Here is a 23,705-nt window from a genome sequence, read left to right on the forward strand (position 1 = left end):
GGGTCGGAGTTTTTCATGTTTGTGTTGGGGAGCTGTTCCTTTTGTAGCATCCACTCCTCAACCCTGCCCTTTGTCTTGAAAGCAGTCTGTTACAGTAGGAGCAACTCCAAATCTGATAGCCCTATAACACAGACCACGGGAGTGACTACAGGTTTGCACTTGTATGTTAGGCATAGTTATATATGTATTAAAAGGTTACCTTGGAGCCCCAGCCCTACTCCTGTATGATTATCTCATCAGCCCCTTCGCTTTCTTGAGATGTGCCCAGGCCACTTTCCAGTGACCTCTCTCCGAATCAAAGAGCACCCTTTGAAGTGTACTGGAGAGCCTGGCACTCCTTCCTCCAGTGTGTATCCCACCCAGCTCACAGGAATGCAGAAATTCACAAATCCTTCCTCTAACTCCTCATGCTTCTCCAGTCAGTCCGGGGTCCCCCTCAATAGAGCCCAGAATCTTCCATGAATTGCAACATTCACAGGCACACATGCATCCAGCACACATGTGGTGCTTATGCCCTACATACTAGTTTCATATAGGCCTAGGGAAAGTTAAGCATAGAGCAGTGGAAATTTACATAAATTAGACTGTAGGCCTCACTCCAGTGATGCAGGCAAAAAGGCTTTTTCACTTCTACTGACCACAACACAGTATGCTGCCACCGCCGCACTCTTGCTGCTTAACTCCTGGCAAAGGCAGTAGCCTTTCACCACTATGAAGGTAGCGCTTTGGGTGCTCCTTCTGTCCAACAAGACCACAATCTGTGAGAAAGCCCATGGTGAACACACATGATCCATGTTTGCCCTTGACAATAAAATTCAGCACCAGGGATCCTGACATTGTTGCAGCTGAGACACCCAGGGCAGGGGTGGATGTCGGTCATCATGCAGGGACTTTTCTATCCCAGCAGAGACCATTTAGCAATAATTGTTTTATGCATCTTTAAAATCATATCATTTTCGTTAGACTTTTGTATGGGTCTGGAACGACCAATATTCGAAGCACGAGGATGCCCCCGCAAGCACTTCAAGATATGGAAGAGGTGGGCTGACTATAGGAATTGCCACTAGATCCCCCAGCGGAACCTGAGGAAGATCCCTAGGCACACACCTTTAAATGGGCCTGTGAAATGCGTCATATCTGCCACACCACGATCAAGCACTGCTGCTCTTTCTACACACGTGCACAGGGTTAGGGAGGGATAACGGGGAGGTAACGGGGAGTTTGGGTGGTGGGAGTTCCGGGGAGTAGGGGTGGGGGGGTAGTTCCCATTGTTCGTGTTCGACTATAACTCTTGATTGGACTCTGGCCCTGTGATGTACATTGTATCAAAATGTCTGGTGGTTTCTCCTGACTGTGGGGTGCCACATTTCTTGCTCTGCCTAATTCAATCAATAAAAACCTGTTGTGAAAAAAATCATATCATTTTCAACATTGAGTAATTATTTCTTATTTCATTCAAGTTTTTAAAACTAAACTGTAAAGACTACGTGCTTGAAGCAGTTAGTTCTGGCGGAGGTGCCCAGACCTTAATACTGAACCTAAAAATGTCTTATAACAAGAATAGACCTCTCTATAGTTCTTTCCGTCTATAGAGACCTACTAAAAGTATTATAGCCAGCCATACCTTTCTTGAAACCAATTACCTGAACTCCTTTGAGATCCATAAAATAATAACCTTCCCCTTCAGAAGCTCGAATAGAAAATTATTTAGGATCATGTAATATCAATATAAAATTAGAATAAAATTCTCTATTCCGATCAAAACCTAGTGATCCTTTTGATGCGGATTTACAGATCTCATGGATTTTCAAAAAACACTTATCAAAGTTCTATTTAGCCTAGATCATAGCAGGGCCAGATGCTTTAATTATGGTAGGAAGAAGAAACACTGCCTTCTTTGGGAATCAGAGGATTGGAGACAACAAATATCGTAAGTTAAAAAGTCTCACTCAAATAATCACAAAAATGAAATTTCTGGGCTAAGCTTGATACCGCTACCTGCTGATTCTCCCCTAGGCCGAAGACACCAAATCTTAAGTGGGAATATTCAGTCATTAACTATAGGTTGAAAGCAGTTAGGCTATCAGGTTGAATTTGACCTGTCAAATAGGTTTGACTGTAGCGTGCCTTCTACCTTCATTCGGTCCCCTTCAAATGAGGAGTGCTTTATTAGTAAAGTGACTATGGTCTTGAATTATTCCACTGAACACTTGGCCTACCAAACAGTTGCTGTAATTAGGGAATCAAGATCGGTTTTCAAAAACTGCAAACCGGTACTTTTAATAAAGTTAAGCTGCAGAATAGTTTTGTTTTAAATGATTCAGGAGTGCCTGCCTTTACTCATAGCGAGGATTTTACTAAATCTTTCCACCAATGCTTGATTTAATTGCGAGAATTCCAGCTTAACTCGTGCCTGGGGTGGGCGAAATTTGCGTGATCGTGTTACGCAAATCTCTGCGAAACGGTAAAAAATCTCCGCGAACACGCAGAAATTCAGCGAACACGTGGAATTTCTTGTTAGCGATGCTTTTTTACTGTTCGCAATCGCTGTTTGCATGCTCGAGGGGAAATATCTCACGAACACGCATTTGAGAACGCGAACAAGCAAAAAATTTCACGACGTCGCAGAACACAGAATTTTGGGCAATTTTGCGTTCTCCGCGGAATGCAAAATTGCCCAAATTCCACGAGCAGAACTGAATTTACCGCCCAGGCCTACTGATAAGTTGATTGGGGAAGATGGCACCCGGGGTTTGCATTTTGTAATGGAACTACAGAAAGTAGTGCAAGAACAAAGAATGAATACCGGATCTCCATTGCCAACCAACCAGCGTGGCCTGCCCCTTTTCCTTAAGCCCTGTGGTGGCCGTCTTTGCGCACTTAGCTTACTGTCTCATTGTTTCAGAGGCTGATTCCTTTTGTAGGTAGGGGACCCCAATGAGAAACCATAAAACTCTGGTCTCCTTCCCGCTTTCTTGAACTACACAGCCTCAAGTAGAATCACAACCCCAGATGGACTTATCTGCCTCCAGCCAAGATAAGCAGCCTAAAACAAATCAGGTAAGCTGCACTTACGCAATGTAAAATATTAATGTGCCGCTCATGAGGCTTACTCCTCTGGTTTTACGCCTTAGGAGTTATCCATTACGAGTGCGGAGAAAAAAGCAGTAGTTAATCCCACACAATGGTTGGGAAGTGGATTTTACAAGTCGTGGCTTGCCTTGTAAGCTTGTGAACGTGATGTAGGATTTGGTTATTCAAAAAGGAAATCCAACCATTATGCACCCTGTAAGTTGCCAGAAAGTTACTCATCATTGGCTGGTGTAACCTCCTTTCTAGGATGGGCAGAGGAACAATCACTCTCAGAGGAAACAACGTGTATATCTGGCTGTCCCTACCACTGTGCAGAAAAAACAAGCATTTGCAAAGCAATAGGTCTCGCATTTGCAATAGTTTAAGCTATTGGCATTGTAAATGACAATGCCTTTTATTTATCTGTTTTGCCAATTAACATAAATAGAAGGTATTGTCATATGTAGTGCCAATAGCTTAAACTCTTGTAAATGCGAGACCTATTCAAAGAAGCGGCAGCCATTGTCCATGGCTGCTCAGAAATTTAAAAGCTCGCATGGTGCGCTAAAGGTTGCAGGAAAGTATGTTGTGCCTGCAGTAGGAGAAACTCATTAAAGAAAATAATGCTTACAGATTTAAAAAAGACACCCACTGTAACAACCGAAGTAAAAGGGACAGTCCTCATGGGAGGTTACAAATGAAGACAAGGCGGTACTAAGGTGGGACTAACAAGCCTATTAACGAATCAAAGGCCAGTTTTAAAGAAGGGCAATGACACAAGCCAATGACAAATATGGGCAGAGAGTGGGCGGCTTCTATGCCATACTCCCAACACAGCATGTGCAGAGCAGCGCATGCGCTGCCCAGGCTCGACCTAAAAAGAGATCATCAAGAATATCACTAACTAAATGCACAAAAGGCGGCATTTGCCCTTTCCTTTGCATCTATACAAAATTAAAATAAGACACCCCATGTTATACAACAGTCACACTGCATTACTTGAGATCACCGAATCTAACCATTTTCCACCCCACTAATGTGCATCTTTGAGATTTGAAGTTCTGTTGAGTTGGAAGATACTTCATTTTAGTTATGGTGTGCACTAAAAATGTCAAACATTCTTGCAAAGCCACAATTGCAATCTTAAATGGCTCCCATAATGGGCTCCAATTTAAGCCCAAGAATAAACTGATAATTTTTACTTCCGTGCTATTCTTACTTTTACTATCAACGCAAAAAGAACAATTGATGGACAGAATGCAGAACAATGTCATACATACACCCCAGTACAGAGATCTGGGCCTAAACCCATTATTTCTTTGCTCACCATGCCATTCCCGTTTGGACCCAGCCATATGCAAATCAGTCTTAACCCTGCGCCCAATGGGAACAGTCCAACCCGAACTGCCAGGCCAGGTCCTCCCTGGACTGGAAACAAGCATCCTAGGACCGGTTGCGGGCTTTCAGCCCTCCTCTTCCATGATAGCTTGACTCCAGTGGCATGGAGAGCAATGGACCCAAGTCTGGGCATACCCGTCCCCCTCGGGGTGACAAATGTAAATAGAACAATTGATGAACAGAATGCAGAACAATGTCATACATTCACCCGAGTACAGACATCTGGGCCTAAATCCCTCTGATATCGAGTTACATCCCTTTATTATGCCTAGCAGTTGGTGGGACGAGGCTTTAACCAAAGTTTGCGGGGGAAGATGGGGCCATCTGTCCATGGAAAGCATGTTGCCAATGAAAGGCATTTCTTAAGACCATGTTTTTCCAATTCTTTCCTGTTACCCCTATAAACAGACAGTTTTAGCACCGTAAATCTGACAAGGGCCATGAGCCAGAATCTCTATGTTGAGGCCTACATTTCCACGTAACCACCCTCTCTCTTAGTTCTACTTCCTTTCCTCTCTTGCTTTCTCTCCTTAAGACAAAGCGTTAATAAAGGGCTAATTTAACTACAGAAACCTTTCCTAGAAAATCCCATCTCCTTCCTCAATCACCTGGCTGACAGCTAAAAACCCGTCTCTGGCCCATCTTTTGACCTTTGCCTGCCTCATCATCCTACAGCACCCACCGTTACTCGGATAACTACCACACACCTTTCAAAAACTGCGTCACTGCGCAATATAATCATTATTAAATATATGTCGTCTTCTTCTAAATGCATCACCCACCACACTGCCTTGAACCATATGGCCCAAATGTATGCCCAAGTAGGTCGTACTCCAATGTCCTGTGCATTTACCCAATAGTGTGCTGCGCAAACACCTTTAAACATTATACATACACAGTTGTCGCTAGTTTGATTAAAGACAATTCTATCCAACGGCATGTGCATTTTGGTAACACTATAGTTATGAAATGCAACTGAGATACTGCATAGTGTAATGCACTTCATTTCCCCAAATCGAATCACTTATAAAAAAGAATAGCAGCCGTAAGATACATTTTGCTAAAAAAAATTGAAAATCCACATAAACACGACATTACGATTTAAATTAAATAGAGGTATTTTGGAGACCATTGTTTTTTCAAAGTTTACTGTCGAGTTTTGCAAAGAAAATGTCTTCATAGCTGGCGGTTTAGACATGCATCGACGTGGCCCAAACCTCTTCATTTAGCAATATTAAAAAGATGCAATTGCTGTATAAAGTGTCCTAATCAAAAAGCTGCATTTCTTCGTAGATAAATCCCACAACGACGCATAATGCGATTAGTATAACATCGGAGGTTCTACATTTTTCTACCCTTCCACTGAGACGAAGGGCAGAGTAATGTCCGTAAGCGTTCAGTATTCTCCTGGGATTGGGGAGGGACGATCCCAGCCATCTCCTGCCCACCTCCAGCATGTGTGGCAGAGGGGCAGCTAAAGGAACTTCTGGTGACAACGTCCGAGAACTGCGGCCCTAAGAAATGGCAGAAAATTGGGATAAACCTCCAGATGAGCGCTTAACACACACACACACACACACATAAAGTAGATGTTATTTGACCGTAACACCAGCGTGACTACCCTGAATTTTACACCCTCTATATTCAAGCATTTAACTTCCAAGGATGGACTGCCTTCCAAAGGCAGGAAATACTTAACATTTGATATTTACCAGATACCAAGTGTAGAGCGCCTATGTCCCTCATCACCCTGAACGGCAAGATGCAAAGGACCTTGAAGCATCGGCTACGCAGCAAATTCCCCCATAAGAGTAAAAACAAACTGTCACCATTGCGCGAATTTTAAAAAAAAGTGCTTACCGACTTAATGAAGGAGACCGTGTAACACCGCAAGTAAAAGATCTAGTCCTGATGGGCAGTCACAAAAGGAGTGTCAAAAAGAAAAAGTCCCAATTAAAGAAATGGACTTCAGAGGATGTATCCAGCGTTCAGTAAAGGTACTGAAAAAGTCTAACTATAGACAGCATGCCAGATAAATGGGCGGGAAAGGCAAAGATACAACAGAACATCGGGGACAATAATTCCACAATAGCAAATACTAGAAGCTATGACAATATCTGAGACATATCACAAAACTTGTTTGGTAAAAAACTCTTGTTTCAAATTTATTCACATAATCAAAATTACACAATCAATAATCATTCATATAAGTATTTATAAAAAACAATTAAAAAACATGTTCAATAGGACAAATATACTTCATAAAATTTATACACAAAAATTTTTTTTTTAAATTGAAAAGAATCACAAGGGTCGACGCGGCGTTTCGGTTTTTCTTATAGAACACCTTCTTCAGGACAGATTCTAAACAGTTAAGAAACATAGAGTTACCATCCATTTGATATCTTAATGTATCATTTGACAACACTGTCTCAGTTATCCCATTGTTCTCACATTTCACATATCTGATTGTCACATCTCTTTTTTTAAAAAAACAACCATACTCGTTTTTCTATAATTTGCCCAAATCGCACAACACTTCATTTTTTACATCAAGGAATTGTTACTTACATCGTATATTATACTCAGCCCCCGTCAATACTCAATTTTTATGCATGCTACGAAACTACACAATTTAACTATGTTTGCCTTTCCCTTGGAATTCTCTATTCCAATGCTGTTACTACGCAATCATTTGCATTTTATGCCTTATCTAATGTGGGCATACCTTTTTCCAGAGGAGTAAGAGTGGCTCTACTGGAGGGTAGTGCTTGGCCCCAAGTAGTTTCCAAGGGTTTTCTCGATGAATGAAAGATTTTTCACGATCTGCCGTGTTCAATTAGCAACTGTGATTAATCTGGAATAAGATATTTATTTTTAGGTGACCATCTTTTGGTGTTCTTAATTTGCATTTTTATTTCTGGTTTTTAATAAATCCCAGAAGGACATTCAAGTAACTTCATACCTCTTTCCTTTGGGTATTAAGCCAATATTTATTCCATAGCCCTCTGTATTTATAGGCAGGCTTCAGGAAGTCTTAATCAATGGGTTTCTCGATGAGAGACAAGAGTCACGATCTGCCGTGTACAATTAGCAAATGTGCTAGATCTAAAAAAAGATAGTTCTGTTTACATCACCATCTTTTAGAATTATTAATTTTTGTACCTAGTTTATAACATCTCAGGGAAACAATCACCTAATTCCATACCTCTTTTATTTGGATATTGGGCCAATGTTCATTCCATAGCCATCTGTATTTCTAGGCGGACTTCAAGAAGACCCAATTACAGCAAAGCACAGCATTAGAGGATGCGAAAGCCAAACTAGAGGAGATTCAAAACGATGTAGCTGGATACAAAGATTACCTGATTAAAAAGAAAAGCAATAAACTGAAAAAGGATATTGAAAATTACAACCCTGAATTCGTGTATCCCTATCTGCAAAAAGATTTTTACGAGCGACCTAGGGAGCATTTCCAATCCCGGAGACAGTGGCAGAACCAACCCAGAAATCAACCCAGGAAAAGGGTTAGGTTTTTTGATTCATCATACACAAGTACAGACTCAGATGGTGAATCAACTAATGAAAAGAACAGAAACGGGGATATGAGTAAACAACAACAACAACCAATTCTGAAAGAAGGTTTGTCTTTTTTAGAGAAACGAAACCAAACATTTGGACAACAACGAGGGAGAGGGAGAGGCCGAAACAATTACAACCATCAACCCCAATATGTACAAGCCCAACACCCTCAACGTCCACGAACCAGAAGTCAGAAACAATGGGATTAGTGAACTCCCAAAGAGGAGCAGTAGTAAATCTTTCTAAGTATCAACTATCAGCCACAGAGACTAAACTATTTGAAAGGGGCTTAGGATACGCTATTTGTTCATCTGTAGATAGGTATGCTCTTGAGAGGGATTTACAACACTTCTTCAGAAAAGTAAGACTACAAATCTTTTTTGATGGGAAAGATAAGCTCCCAAAAGAAAATAAATCAGGTTTGAAAAACAAATCAACTTGGACTCCATCAATCAATATGGTGCATAAAGATGTGGAAGCTTTTGAGAGGTCTGTAGATAAAAGTGTAGAAAGTCTAATTAAACAAAAAACCTGGACACCTTCAAATGTAACCAAAGAAGAGCAAAAGGCATTAAAAGCACTTGAAAGTAATGTAACTTTAACAATAAAACCAGCGGACAAAGGAGGGAGTGTAGTCATTATGGATAGTACAGATTACGACAACAGAATGCTGAAACTTCTAAATAATAGGTCACACTATCAGAAATCAAACAGGGAAGAGTGGGAGAGCTTGAAGGATGACATACGAAGAATGCTTACATTAGCAAAAGATGAAGACATCATATGTGAAGATGAGTTTGCATTTATGTTGAACACGGACCCCTTAATTCCAGCACTATACGGTCTCCCGAAGATCCATAAAGATACTTCTGACCCCCCCATGAGACCCATAGTATCCTGTATAGGATCACTTACTGAGCCCTTAAGCAAGTACGTGGAAGTCTTTCTACAACCCTTGGTGCAGAAACAAAAAGCTTACATCAAGGACACAACATCTATGATTGCAAAGGTAGAAGGATTGGCTTTCAATCCAGAAACTCAAGTGTTAGTGACTTTGGACATCGAAGCGCTATACACTAATATTCCTCAGGACGATACTATGGCAATCATGGAAGAAATTTTGTGTAACAATTATCAGGATATAACAGACCACCAAGTATTTATCCTGGAATGTATAGTTTTGATACTCAAAAATAATATCTTTATGTACAAGGACGAACTATTCAGGCAAACAAAGGGGACCAGCATGGGGGCTACCTGTGCGCCGAGCCTGGCCTGCCTATATGTCTCGAAATTTGAAGAGAAACACATCTATAACGGAACCGCCCCATTCTATGAAAACATCTCGGAATGGGGCCGGTATATAGACGACATATTCTTCATATGGACCGGAGACATGGAGACTCTGAATGACTTTCTAATCTGGCTCAATTTAGGTGATGTCAATCTTAAATTTACCTCACACATGAGTAAGAACTGTGTGGAATTTCTGGATATCATGATCAAAGAAACTGAGGGCCATCTTACTGTTGAATTATATACGAAGCCCACGGATAGGAACAGTATGCTACACTTCGATAGCAACCATCCAGCATCGCAGAAGAACAATATTCCTTATGGACAATTTCTTCGGTTAAGAAGAAACTGTACATCAATGTCAGACTATGATAGACATGCAACAACCTTGAAAGCAAAATTCCTAGAGAGGGGCTATCCCAAAAGGATGGTGAGGCACGCCTATAAACGTGCGAAATATTTTAACAGAGAAAATTTTTTCGAACCAAAAGAGGAAAGTCAAAAAGGTCCACAACCAATTATGTTTGTCACGAATTTCTCACAGATCAGTCACCAAGTCAAAAACATTATCAATAGAAATTGGTCACTGATAGCGGACAAAACTGACGTCCCTATTCCAAAGCCTATGTTCTCATTTAGGAGAAACAAAACGATTCGGAACTCCCTTGTGCATACATACAGGGACACTCCGAAAACTTCACAAACAACAATTGATGGCAACCCTTTACCCACAGGGACACATCCGTGTATGGGTTGTGTGAATTGCACAAGTATCATCAAAGGCAATAAAATCATAGTCAACGATAGATCTGTAAATATTAAAAGCTTTATAAACTGTAGGACCAAAAATGCAATTTATCTGATCCAATGTCCCTGTCAGAAGTCCTATGTGGGAGAGACATCAAGGGAAATCAGGCTCCGTTTAAATGAACACCGTTCTGCCCTCAGAACAAACAAAACAGGAGCACCTCTCACTGAACATTGGAAGGCAGCCGGCCATGGTCTTGAGGACCTAAAATGGTGTGGATTAGAGAGGATAACAGTCAGTAAAAGAGGAGGCAACTATAATGACAAAAGGAAGAAAAGAGAACAATTCTACATGTCTACCCTCAACAGTGTGAGAACGGGTCTTAATTCAAGAGAGGACTGGGAGAAAATTATCAAGTAAACCGACCAGCCTTCGAGGAGAAAATTAGAATCTGAACTTGTGAGTCCCCGGAGACTTAGAATACAAAAAATCTTTTTTCCCCGGTATGTCTTAAATAACTTTAGGCAATCTACAAAATGAACATAGAATAAATTCTCACAATGGGTATGGTAATTTTAATTAACCCCAGCAAGACATAACCTGTGTGGCATCGATGTAGGGCAACTCATTTAGATAAAACGCTGAGATATAAAAAAGGTGGGGTTTTAAATATTGAATAGAATATAATATAACAACTGATAGAATAGAGTAAGTAGCTTTTTTCACAATATTAGGCGCATGAGGAAAAATACGAGCTTTTACTACTGTAGGAATGCATTGGTAGTCTTAACCAATGGGAATCGACATGGTAAATATATCGATTCACTCGCTAGCCGTGCATTGAAGAACACGAGCGAAAATCACCATAGAAACGCATAAAGTTCCCTCATCCAATCACAGGAATAGCGGGAACCAATTCGCGGTAGAAAGTGCAACTCGTAACCTTGCATAGAAGGCGGGGAGGGAAATCGCCATGGAAACGCATTTTGCTGTTTCCCCCAATGAGCGTGCATAGAAGGCGGGGAGGGAAATCACCTTGGAAACGCATTTTGCTGTTTCCCCCAATGAGCTCGTACGACGTGATTGACATGGGCCAATACGCGGATGAGAGGAATGCCGTATGCCCACCCTAGTAACAGTCTCTAGGAGAATCAACATGGCAGCCAATCGGGTTAGGTAAAACAAACGCACAATCAGAGCGCGGCAGATATTTAAACCGGGAAACAAAGCGGCAATTCATTTTACTTTCTGGAAATCGACCAGAGGCGACGGGCTGTCAGGAATCAGGAGCAGGGAGGCCGACTACATCAAAATAGGTAAGAATGAGAGAGAAAAGATTAGCCTAACTCAGGGACATACAGAATTAGGAATAAGGGTACTTATAATGGGTAGAGGAACGAATAGGAACTAGAACTAACAGCAAAATGTGCCTATGGGTATAAATGTACACATGAAGACAAGTAAAGTACTGCTAATGATACATATATCAAGTCGACAACAAATAGGATAAGTAAGAAACAAATAGAGGATATCAAGAAAGATTCCCTACCAACAATATTTGTATTATACATCCACAGAAATCTATATATTCACGTGACTATACCCAGTAATGCAACACGTTGGCCGGTGATCTTCAATGGTAACCAAGAGGATCAAGTCAAAAGACGGCGCATGAATCCCTAAACACTGGGTAAGGGACCTCCTGTGTGGCAATATGACCATAGTGAATAGGAGTGATGTAAAGAGTGTATAATTGAGTGATTAATTAAATCTTTCAGATTAAAACCATCCCAGTAATACGGTGGCTCCTCCTGGCAGCAACCCCCAGGAAGAACATAGCAGACCAAAAGGTATAAGGTCAATGGCGCGAATGTCTATTATTATTAAATGTAGGATGGGCCCTGGGAATATACATATTAAGGAGAATATCTATTTCTATAGGTCCACATAAACTTCTTGAAGTCCGCCTAGAAATACAGATGGCTATGGAATGAACATTGGCCCAATATCCAAATAAAAGAGGTATGGAATTAGGTGATTGTTTCCCTGAGATGTTATAAACTAGGTACAAAAATTAATAATTCTAAAAGATGGTGATGTAAACAGAACTATCTTTTTTTAGATCTAGCACATTTGCTAATTGTACACGGCAGATCGTGACTCTTGTCTCTCATCGAGAAACCCATTGATTAAGACTTCCTGAAGCCTGCCTATAAATACAGAGGGCTATGGAATAAATATTGGCTTAATACCCAAAGGAAAGAGGTATGAAGTTACTTGAATGTCCTTCTGGGATTTATTAAAAACCAGAAATAAAAATGCAAATTAAGAACACCAAAAGATGGTCACCTAAAAATAAATATCTTATTCCAGATTAATCACAGTTGCTAATTGAACACGGCAGATCGTGAAAAATCTTTCATTCATCGAGAAAACCCTTGGAAACTACTTGGGGCCAAGCACTACCCTCCAGTAGAGCCACTCTTACTCCTCTGGAAAAAGGTATGCCCACATTAGATAAGGCATAAAATGCAAATGATTGCGTAGTAACAGCATTGGAATAGAGAATTCCAAGGGAAAGGCAAACATAGTTAAATTGTGTAGTTTCGTAGCATGCATAAAAATTGAGTATTGACGGGGGCTGAGTATAATATACGATGTAAGTAACAATTCCTTGATGTAAAAAATGAAGTGTTGTTCGATTTGGGCAAATTATAGAAAAACGAGTATGGTTGTTTTTTTAAAAAAAAAAAAAAAAAAAGAGATGTGACAATCAGATATGTGAAATGTGAGAACAATGGGATAACTGAGACAGTGTTGTCAAATGATACATTAAGATATCAAATGGATGGTAACTCTATGTTTCTTAACTGTTTAGAATCTGTCCTGAAGAAGGTGTTCTATAAGAAAAACCGAAACGCCGCGTCGACCCTTGTGATTCTTTTCAATTTTAAAAAAAAATTTTTTGTGTATAAATTTTATGAAGTATATTTGTCCTATTGAACATGTTTTTTAATTGTTTTTTATAAATACTTATATGAATGATTATTGATTGTGTAATTTTGATTATGTGAATAAATTTGAAACAAGAGTTTTTTACCAAACAAGTTTTGTGATATGTCTCAGATATTGTCATAGCTTCTAGTATTTGCTATTGTGGAATTATTGTCCCCGATGTTCTGTTGTATCTTTGCCTTTCCCGCCCATTTATCTGGCATGCTGTCTATAGTTAGACTTTTTCAGTACCTTTACTGAACGCTGGATACATCCTCTGAAGTCCATTTCTTTAATTGGGACTTTTTCTTTTTGACACTCATATTTCCCCCCAGTCCCTAATCAGTCTGTGCGGGGTCCTCCTCCCTTTGTTTATAATAAAACAGTCACAAAAGGAGACAGGGCGGTAACCAGGCGGGACTAAGAAGCCTCATTATCAATTGGAAGCCAGCATTTACTATGGACGATGACGCCAGCCAATGAAAAATATGGGTGGTGCTTCTACAGCACTTCCACATCTGCCCTACTACAATATGGCTCGACCTAAAAATCACATGATGTGCAATAGTATGCCTGGAATCCTGCACCTTCGTTGGCTGCCAAGTTGTGTTATTACACCTGTTTTGTGGATTTCCAAAAAGGATAAAAGCTTGTTCAGATGGAGTAATTTCACTCGTTTTTGTGAATCAGAGCCCCGAAATCTTGATGCATGTGAAAATGCCAATTTCTGCTTTATATTTACTGATGGGTTGCAACGTCTGACTAGAAACCAAATTCAGCCCTGGCAAAAATGTTCAGTCCGGTCCCACCCTGCAGGAGGCTGTGACTAGAATTTGCGTGAGGGTGCTCCTTTAAGTGTCAATCCATCCTGCTCGGAAACCAGCCCTCTAGCCTCCAACACCCTGGAAAAAGACCAGGGGGGCAGAATTGTGGACCATCCTCTTGATTAAGAGAGATGTTGTATAAGTACTCCTCAACGTCAAAAGAGTTTCGTAGATGTCTTTAAGTACTCCCATTTGATTTTTATGGATCCTATAAAAAAAGAAATATATTCTAAAAGTGAAGAAATCCGTAAAACATGGATTGCCTACTTTTTCATGTAACGTGTGAAACGAGCCCTTTGCATTCAAATCCGCATGTCTTGCTTGTTTACTGCCATGCCAGTAAGATTAGGAACACTAGTAACAAAAGCTTTAACATAAGACAAAACCTTTAACATAAATTATTTTTTCTTGTTTGCTACAGTTGTTTAATCCATACATTACCGATTTATGATGGTGACCTCTTGAAGCAAATATTGTGCTATATTTAAAGCTAAAATATACATGCCGACAAAAGTTCATAGGGTTCTGGTTTTGTGTTGCTTTTTTCCACAAGATACTAATCATTAGCAGAGCTTGTCATTTCTGTGTTTGAGAATTTGTGCTGTTGCAAACAGAAAGCATGCATGCTATTCATCCCTTACCGTATTAATGATGCTCCTAACTTTTTCGTCCTTTATACATTTTCATAAGAGTTACTTGTTCCCTGACTTAATTAATATCAGATTCGGTCGTCCTGGAGTCGAATGCTACTGCCAGCATGACAGTCTTGCTGCTGTTATCCAGCTACAGTTCCTGGTAAATGAGGTTCGTAACACATTTATCACATGCTTTTTCATTGAAGTGTGATTGTTATTTATTGCCAGGTGTGTAACAATTCAATCTAGTTTGACGAGTGCTGTATCTAACAACAATTTCCCCCTTTGATGCCATTGTTGAAAGCCCTAAAAACTGTTTCTCTTTCTTCAGTCTTCAGACCCTCTAGAACGCATGCTCAGATTAAACTGTCCACAAGAACACTATGGTCCGAGATAAGGAACTATGAAGCGATCATGGAATTCCCTGGTGGTGGGGATACTCGTTTTAAAAATGTCCTGAAGATTCATCAAATGGCGCCAAAGTTATTGGCAAAACAAAAAATTTGGTTGGTTAGGGCTAGAGCGCTCTTCAGCGGGTGCGTGCGTGAGACCAACCAAAGGTCAAATAATTATTTTGAACCAAACACTGTACGCCACACTCAGGAACTGTAGTTAAACTCGTTTATTTAGCAAACTCCACAGCAAATCAGTCTGTCACACCGACGCGTTTCAGGCTCACGCCCTATCTCACGGTGGGCGGCACTACTTTCATTTCTGCTTAAAAGGCTTTGTGTCACATGCTACTACCCTTAGACTTCTGGGACTTGTAGTCAATATGTTTTTACATAAAGCAGAATGACACCTTTTGCGACAGTTATATATATACATTCAAAGTCGAATTTTCTTACACATTATTTCGCAACGATTGCACTCACTGCTCGTTTTTTATACACATACATTAAGGGTACAGTACCTAATTGCAATCAGTACGTGAGTTTCTGTTAGTGCAATCGGATAGCTTGCCTATTCATCACATTTCTTCATGTAAAATATCATATTGTATTTAGGGTGTAGTACCCATAATTTCTTCTCTTATAGACATTTTCATGTGACATCATCCTTTCTGGGCCGAATCTCCCCCCCACCTCGTCATTACAAACACTTCATCATTATAGTTCATTGTGTAAAGAAATTCGTTCAGATCTTGGTTTGAGTTCTAATTTTGATTTCCCTTAAATTACAGATTCTTCATCACAAATGTACAAAAAGTTCCTCATCGAGGTTCATCCCCCTCCGGATTTTGGTTTTCATCCGGATAATGTACTTCGATTCAAGTTGTCTCAGTTTTAATTTACGATCACCCAGTCTTTCATTTTCTCTGATATTGTCAATTCCAAAGAAGCACATTTTCTTCCAATCTCCTCCTTGGCATTCAAGTAAATGTTTTGCTGTGGCATACACCATATCTCTGTTCTTTACAGCGATTATATGTTCTAGTATTCTCTTTTTGAGAGTACAAATTGTACTTCCTATGTACATCTGAGCGCAATCACATTGGATGACATACACAACAAATTGAGTAGTGCAAGTTATTTTTGTTTTTCTCAATTAGCCTCCCTTCCGGGTCTCTGAAAGATTTCTTGTTTTTCCCTATTTTACAGGCCTTACACTTTCCACATTTGTTAAATCCAATCTTTTGTTCTTCTACCCAGTTAGTGGATGTTTCGCTTGGAGTTTCAAAATGACTTTTCACTAACATGCCCTTTAGTGAGGGTACTTTTCTAAAAGTCATATTTGGTTCTTTGCCTAAGATTCTTTTTAAATCAGAATCCTGGTGTAGTAAGGGCCAATATTTTTGTACGCATCCTCTGATCTTTTGTGCTTCCTTGCTGTAATTCAAAATCAGTCTAGGTGCTTCATAGGTCTTTTGTATTGCTTTTGGTGATTGCATTAAGATTTCCGATCTTGTTTTTTTCTTGATCTTTTCCATGTTTTTATTGAGGTCTCTCTTTTTATATCCTCTCGATTTTAGTCTGGATGCACATTTGGAAATTTCTACATTTGCTTCCTCTTCCTTGGAACAGTTTCTTTTCATTCTTATGAATTCTCCAAATGGAATGCTTCTTATCACCGATTTTGGATGGAAGCTTTCCGCATGTAAAATGCTGTTGGTGGCCGTGGTTTTTCTGTAAAGCGTGGTGTTAATTTAATCATTTTCGACATATACCGTGATGTCAAGATAGTCGATTCTACTTCTACTTGTGTTGCAGGTAAATGACAATCCTACTTGGTTATCATTCAATTTTGAGAAATATTTCATAAAGTCGTTTTTTGTACCGTTCCATACAAGAAAAAGGTTGTCAATGTATCTCGACCAAAGCATTATTTTCTCTAAATCTTCGTTGTTGTTTGGTCCCCAGGCTATCTCCTTCTCCCACCAACCCATGGTTAGGTTGGCATAGTTGGGGGAGAAGGAGACGCCCATGGCACATCCGCACAGTTGTTGATATACATTGTGATTGAAGAAAAAGATGTTGTTATTTAAGCACGTACTTATCAATGTTAGTAACATGGCTGAGTGTTCCAATTGGGATATGTTTCTTTGTTTCAAGAAGTAGGCACAGGCATGGAGTCCCACTGAGTGTTCAATTGATGTATATAGAGATACAACATCTATTGTTACCAATAAATATGAAGAATTCCAGGTGATGTTAGAAAGTATTCGTAAAAAATCGCCAGTGTCTTGTATATATGAATTCAGATTTTTTACTATTGGGGCTAAATATTGGTCAACATAAGATGAGATTTTCATATATGGAGTCACATGAGGACACTATTGGTCTGCCCGGTGGATCAATCAGGGTCTTGTGCACTTTGGGCAAAAAATAGATTGTCGGTATAGTCGGATTTTCCTTCCGTAAGTATTTGAGTTCCTCAGTGTCTAGTAGTTTTTGTTCATGCCATTCATCCAACATATCTTTGATTTCTTTTTTCACTATGTTTATCGGATTTGATGTTAGTTTCCTATACTTCCTCTCATCATCCAATTGGCGATGGGCTTCTTTAATATAGTCATTGGTGTTTTGAATAACGATGTTTCCACCTTTGTCGGCGGGCTTTATTATTATATTGTTGTTTCTTGACAGTGATTGTATTGCTAGATTTTCCTTTATTGAGATGTTTTCAGATCTCGTGTTCCTCTGTTTCTCAAGTTTTTCAAGTTCAGTTTGGGGACAGAAGCTTAATCCTTTATTCAACACCTGACATTCCGTTTGTGTTAAGGTGTAATTTGACAGATTTATTATCAAGTTTTCTTTTTCTATGGATTTTTGTTCCTGTTCCTCAAGGGGTACTGTCTTCTTGTGGCTGCTGCGGTTGTTTTTGGATCCCCTTGTTCTTTGGCGGCTTCTGAAGACCTTTTAGTATTTTTTCCATATCCTCTGCCTCTGCCTCTTCCCCTCCCTTGACCCTGCGTTCTTGTTAGGTTCCGATCGAGGTTCACTAGGCGCATTTCCTCTAAAAAAGACAATTTGGTTGGGTGTTTGTAGCCAGTTGTTGTGTCCCCTTCACCGCCACTAACATCGGATTCGCTTCCAAGTTCACTTGGAGGCTGATATGTTTTTTTTAGCAAAGTTGTTTTTTAAGGCGTCAAAACGTTTGGAAAATGTTAGTATGCGCCCATGTTTATAGTCAGCCTCATCCCTAATGAACTTTCTATGTTTTCTCTGTTGTACTTCATCCTCGTATTTCTCGGGGCGATCCCGAAACGCGTCGGTGTGACAGACTAATTTGCTGTGGAGTTTGCTAAATAAACTAGTTTAACTACAGTTCCTGAGTGCGGCGTACAGTGTTTGGTTCAAAATTATATATATATATATATATATATATATATATATATTACCTACTGGCGGTCGCCAGTAGGTAGTTATAGTTAAAACCTACTTTACATAGGAAATCTGCAACATTCTATTTGGAATAACTTTGGCGCCGGTGGACGAATCTTTGCGAATTTCTCCAAGTAAATAGCCTGTTCCACTCCTTCCCTGAAAGTTTGGTGGTGATTCGTGAAGCGGGGGCCGTGAAAAAAGGGGTGTCCCAAAACGGGTTTTCCCCATGCAATTTTCCATAGGACCTTTGGGCAGGGCTACAGCCTGAACGGAATTACACCGAAATTTGGCAAAAAGGTAGAGTTCGGTTCGCAGATAACCCTTTTTTCATTGATTGGTGTAAATCCGTTCAGTAGTTCGTGAAAAAATCATAAGTAAAATTATAAGTATATCTAGAGGAGCTTACTGTAAGCTTACAGTAAGCTTACTGAACTCTGTACCTTCCCGAGCACGAGCTGAATGCTAATTGGCTGTCAACTGCCTGTCAACACTCCAAACCAGAAAGTGTTGGCAGCCATCTTGTGCCTCGGTAGACTGAGGCACAAGAAAGCAGAAAAACAAACGTGTAGAACGCAAAAAGGGGGCAGGTTAAAACACCTGACCCCCTAGGCATGCTCAGGGGGGTCCCACAAGGACCCCCAAGGCCCCTGCCCCCCCATATTTTTTTTTTTTTACCAAAATCGCGGGGTACGAGTAACGCATGAGTACGGTGCGAGTACGGAAAGCTTACTGTAAGCTTACTGTACTCTGTACCTTCCCAAGCACGAGCTGAATGTTAATTGGCTGTCAACTGCCTGTCAACACTCCAAACCAGAAAGTGTTGGCAGCCATCTTGTGCCCCGGTAGAGTGAAGCACAAGAAATCAGAAAAACAAACGTGTAGAACGCAACAAGGGGGCAGGGTAGAATCACCCTGACCCCCTAGGCCTGCTCAGGGGATCCCACAAGGACCCCCAAGGTCCCCCCAAATTTATTTTTTTTGACAAAAATCGCGGGGTACGAGTACCGTACGCGTACCTTTCCGAGTACGAGCTGCATGCTCATTGGCTGTGAACACTCCAAACCAGGAAGTGTTGGCAGCCATCTTGTGCTTGGTAGACCGAGGCACAAGAAAGCAGAAAAACAAACGTGTAGAACGCAAAAAGGTGGCAGGGTAGAAACAGCTTGACCCCCTAGACCTGCTCAGGTGGTCCCACAAGGACCCCCAAGGCCCCCAATTTATTTAAAAAAAACCCGGTCTGCTTTGTTTCAAATTACCCCCCAGGGGGACCAAATCCCGGGGGCATAGTGAAAAAGAAGTGTGGGGGGGCCCAATCCCCCTCACACTGCCCGGGATCACCACCCCCAGGGGCAAAGCAATGCAGCCCCCTGGCGCATACTGTAGGTTCCAGGTGGGCTAGTTGGCCCCCATGGACCCACAGTATGCAAGGGGAATTGGTTCCCCCTCTGCAAACGCGCCCGGGGCTGCATTGCAGAGAGGTGTAAAAAGGGGCGTGGCCTCATTACACCTCTGTGCAATGCAGCCCCCTGGCGCATACTGGAGATTCCTGGTGGGCTAGTTGGCCCCCAGGGACCCCCAGTATGCAAGGGGAATTAGTTCCCCCTCTGCAAATGCGCCCGGGGGCTGCGTTGCAGAGAGATGTAAAAAGGGGCTTGGCCTCATTACACGTCTCTGTAACCCAGCCTCCTGGCGCATACTGGAGGTTCCCGGTGGGCTAGTTGGCCCCCAGGGACCCCCAGTATGCAAGGGGACTTAATCCCCCCTCTGCAAACGCGCCCGGGGGCTGCGTTGCAGAGAGGTGTAAAAAGGGGCGTGGCCTCATTACACGTCTCTGCAACGCAGCCTCCTGGCGCATACTGGAGGTTCCCGGTGGGCTAGTTGGCCCTCAGGGACCCCCAGTATGCAAGGGGACTTAATCCCCCAACTTAGAACACTCTACAGGGCGCGTTAGCACAGTGGTGAAGGTAGGGGGCGGGGCTTGAGGTGATGTGAATGCAAACATGCCCTGAGGCGCGTTTTAAGTTGGGGAATTAATTCCTGTTCAATCCAGAGGTCCCCTAAGGGGCAACTAGTCCAACAGGTATCTCAAGTAAGCTCCACGGAGCTGTGTTGCAGAGTGCTGTAAAAAGGGGGCATGCCCTTTGAACGACTCTCTGCAACACAGCTGCCTGGTCATACTGGAGGTACCTGGTGGGCTAGTTGGCTCACAGGGGACCTCAGGATTGAAGAGGAATGAATTCCCCAATCTAGCTCACTACTATTCCTGAAAAGTAAATTTAACTGTACTTACCAGTAACTTGAATTTCCTTCCATAGGGTATCATTGCCTGCTATATAAAATATATATAAATTATAAAAATATTAAATACAAAAAATAAATATTACAAGTTCTATATTTTTAAAAACATTTTTTTTCAATTTATATAAAAAATGTGTGATGTAATTTCAAAAATAAAATATCTAAAAATAAATAGTTTAAAATAATGTAGTAAATCAGTATAAAAAAACAATTAATATATTTAAAAATTATCATTTACAAAACCTTTGAAATTCACTGAAATAACCATAGGTTTCTGCCACGTTATAGTTAAAAATTAGCATTTAAAAAACCTTAGAAATTCACTGAAAAAACCATAGGTTTCACACACGTTATAGTTAGGAATTAGCATTTAAAAAACCTTAGAAATTCACTGAAAAAACCATAGGTTTCACACGTTATAGTTAGCTGGAGATTTCACTCATACAAAACCATTGAAATTCCCCCGTTAGAGTTAATTCAGCTAACTATAACTCACGCGCCCGCAAAGCACTGCTGATGAGGTCACATATTACATCACTCATGACATGGCCAGTGACATCACTCATGACATCACTGATGACATCATCCTTGTGAAAGAGTGGCAGACCTCCTCTCAGAGTAATATAAACCTTGATACACCCGTTCAAAAATAGAAACTAAAATTTTCAAAAAATGGAGTTACCAATTCCAGTTAGAACAACCTATTCAGTAATTCCAAAATCTACATACACATCCAGTCATTCACTAACAGTTCTATATAGGCACTCCTACATGTACTCACTCATCATATGTACTCATACACCTATACATCTTATTACACACGGACACTCATCTATAGAGTTACTCACACACAAACTCACACATGCAAATAAACTATCAAACATCCATTTACTTGCACCCACCACTACACTTACTTCTACAGAATCGTACACATACTTACTCTCTTAAACAATCACTTATAGAAACACATACTTATTTATACAGGAACTCTTACAATCTCTCGCTCTCACATATACCCACTTATATACATCAATACTCCCATATACTAGTTTAACACATATGTAGTTACTCATAAAAATACTATTGAGACAGTGATTCACTCACTAACACACCCATACACACACTCCTCCACCCATACAGTCCTGCACACATGCTGTCTTCAAAACACATACAAACATTGGGTCACCCATTCATGCATCTATGCGGTAAGTAATACCCCCCACCAAACCATACAGACACTCATACTGATACTCTAAAAACCAACTAATAACCCATATCGACACTCATGTAGCTAGTCACCAACCCATGCAGCCACTTCTACACAAAGTGAGACACTGATACAGATATTTTCATATTTAAACATTACTCGCTAATACATGTATTCACTAAGATACACTTAATAAGTCAGTTATACAATCATTTTTACAAAAAAAATCCATTTAGACACTTATTTACACATTTTTTCTTCCATCGACCTTTAGATATACATATATAAAACATATTTATTTTTCGGAAAGACATACATTCACTGGATGATGTCATCAGTGATGTCATTTGAGATGTCATGAGTGATGTCACTGACCATATCATGAGTGATGTAATATGTGACATCATCAGCAGTGCATTGCGGGCGCGCGAGTTATAGTTAGCTGAATTAACTATAACAGGGGAATTTCAATGGTTTTGTATGAGTGAAATGTCCAGCTAACTATAACATGTGTGAAACCTATGGTTTTTTCAGTGAATTTCTAAGGTTTTTTAAATGCTAATTCCTAACTATAACGTGTGTGAAACCTATGTTTTTTTCAGTGAATTATATAATATATACATATATTTATGTGTGTGAAAATCTATACATCTTTAACTCTCAGAAACATTACGAAACACTTGCAGTCACTGGCTGATGTTATCTGTGAGGTCATTGGAGATGGCATCACTGTCACTGACCAGGTCATGAGTGATGTAATATGTGAGGTCATAAGCAGTGCATTGTAGGGGTGTAACTTATAGTTAGCTCAAGTAGCTATAAATGCTGAATTTATTGTGCAAGCAAAATCTAAGCCTAACTATAAGGCCCCTATAACCGTTGTTTTCTCAGTGAATTTCTAAGGTGTTTTAAAATTCTATTTCCTAACTTTAACGTCCTGGTCCCCTTCGGTATTTTCATTGAATATATAAATATATATTTCCTATTGGCGGTCGCAGTAGGTTGTCATAGTTAGTACCTAATTTCCAGTGGAAAAGTGTTTTTTGTATTGCCGATAACTTTGACGCCATTTGACGAATCTTCGCGAAGATTTCAAAACTAGTTTGCCACTCATTTCAGCTGCTGTCTGGAAAGTTTTGAGTTGATTCGTGAAGCGGGGGCCGTGTAAAGGGGTGGTCCCAAAACACTTTTTTCTCATGAAATTTCCCATAGAGATTTGGAACATAACTACAGTCTGAACTGCTGCATGGAATTACACCAAGTTTGGCAGAAAGGTAGCTCTTAGTCCAGAAAGAACCCTTTTTGTTATTTTGTGTAAATCCGTTCAGTAGTTTTCAAGATATTAAAGGGAAAAACAATTTGTATATCTAGATCCGACAGATCATGTGCATAGATCTGATTGGCTGTCAACACTTCAACCAGGAAGTATTGGCAGCCATTTTGGGGCTTGTACTCAGCCGAGACCCAACATAAAGTGAAAATTGAAGAAAAGGGGGCAGGGTAGGAATACTGTGACCCCCTAGGCCTGGTGCTGGGGTCCTTTAGGTACCCCACCTATGGCAAAAATTATTTTATTTTAGAAATTTTTCTGCGAAATACACGTCAGATCCGTTAATCTCGGCTAAAACCTTTTATTTTTTTTGTTTCTTTTTAAAGTCTGTTGTCTCCCGCCCTTGTTCGGTTGAGTTTGGTATGCGCATGTGCTGCTCTGCAAGACATGCTGTATTCAGGTATGGACTTGAATCTCCTCTCATTTTCCACCCATCTTTTTAATTGACTCCTGTCACTGTTCTTTCTAACCTCATTGCTGCTTCTGATGGCCAA

General features: G+C 40.5%; 1 protein-coding gene across 15 annotated transcripts in view; it reads left to right on the forward strand.

The window, feature by feature from the left end:
- Positions 1 to 23,705, forward strand: part of STXBP5 (syntaxin binding protein 5) — a 1,512,194-nt gene that overhangs the window by 267,089 nt on the left and 1,221,400 nt on the right. For all 15 annotated transcript variants that reach the window (XM_078649248.1, XM_078649254.1, XM_078649249.1 and 12 more), the window contains exon 3: positions 14,637 to 14,718. In XM_078649248.1, the coding sequence (XP_078505374.1) occupies positions 14,637 to 14,718 (82 nt within the window). The remainder of the gene's footprint in view (positions 1 to 14,636; positions 14,719 to 23,705) is intronic.

The sequence above is a fragment of the Lissotriton helveticus genome, chromosome 6 (genome assembly GCF_964261635.1).
Source record: "Lissotriton helveticus chromosome 6, aLisHel1.1, whole genome shotgun sequence".
Taxonomy (NCBI): Eukaryota; Metazoa; Chordata; class Amphibia; order Caudata; family Salamandridae; genus Lissotriton; species Lissotriton helveticus.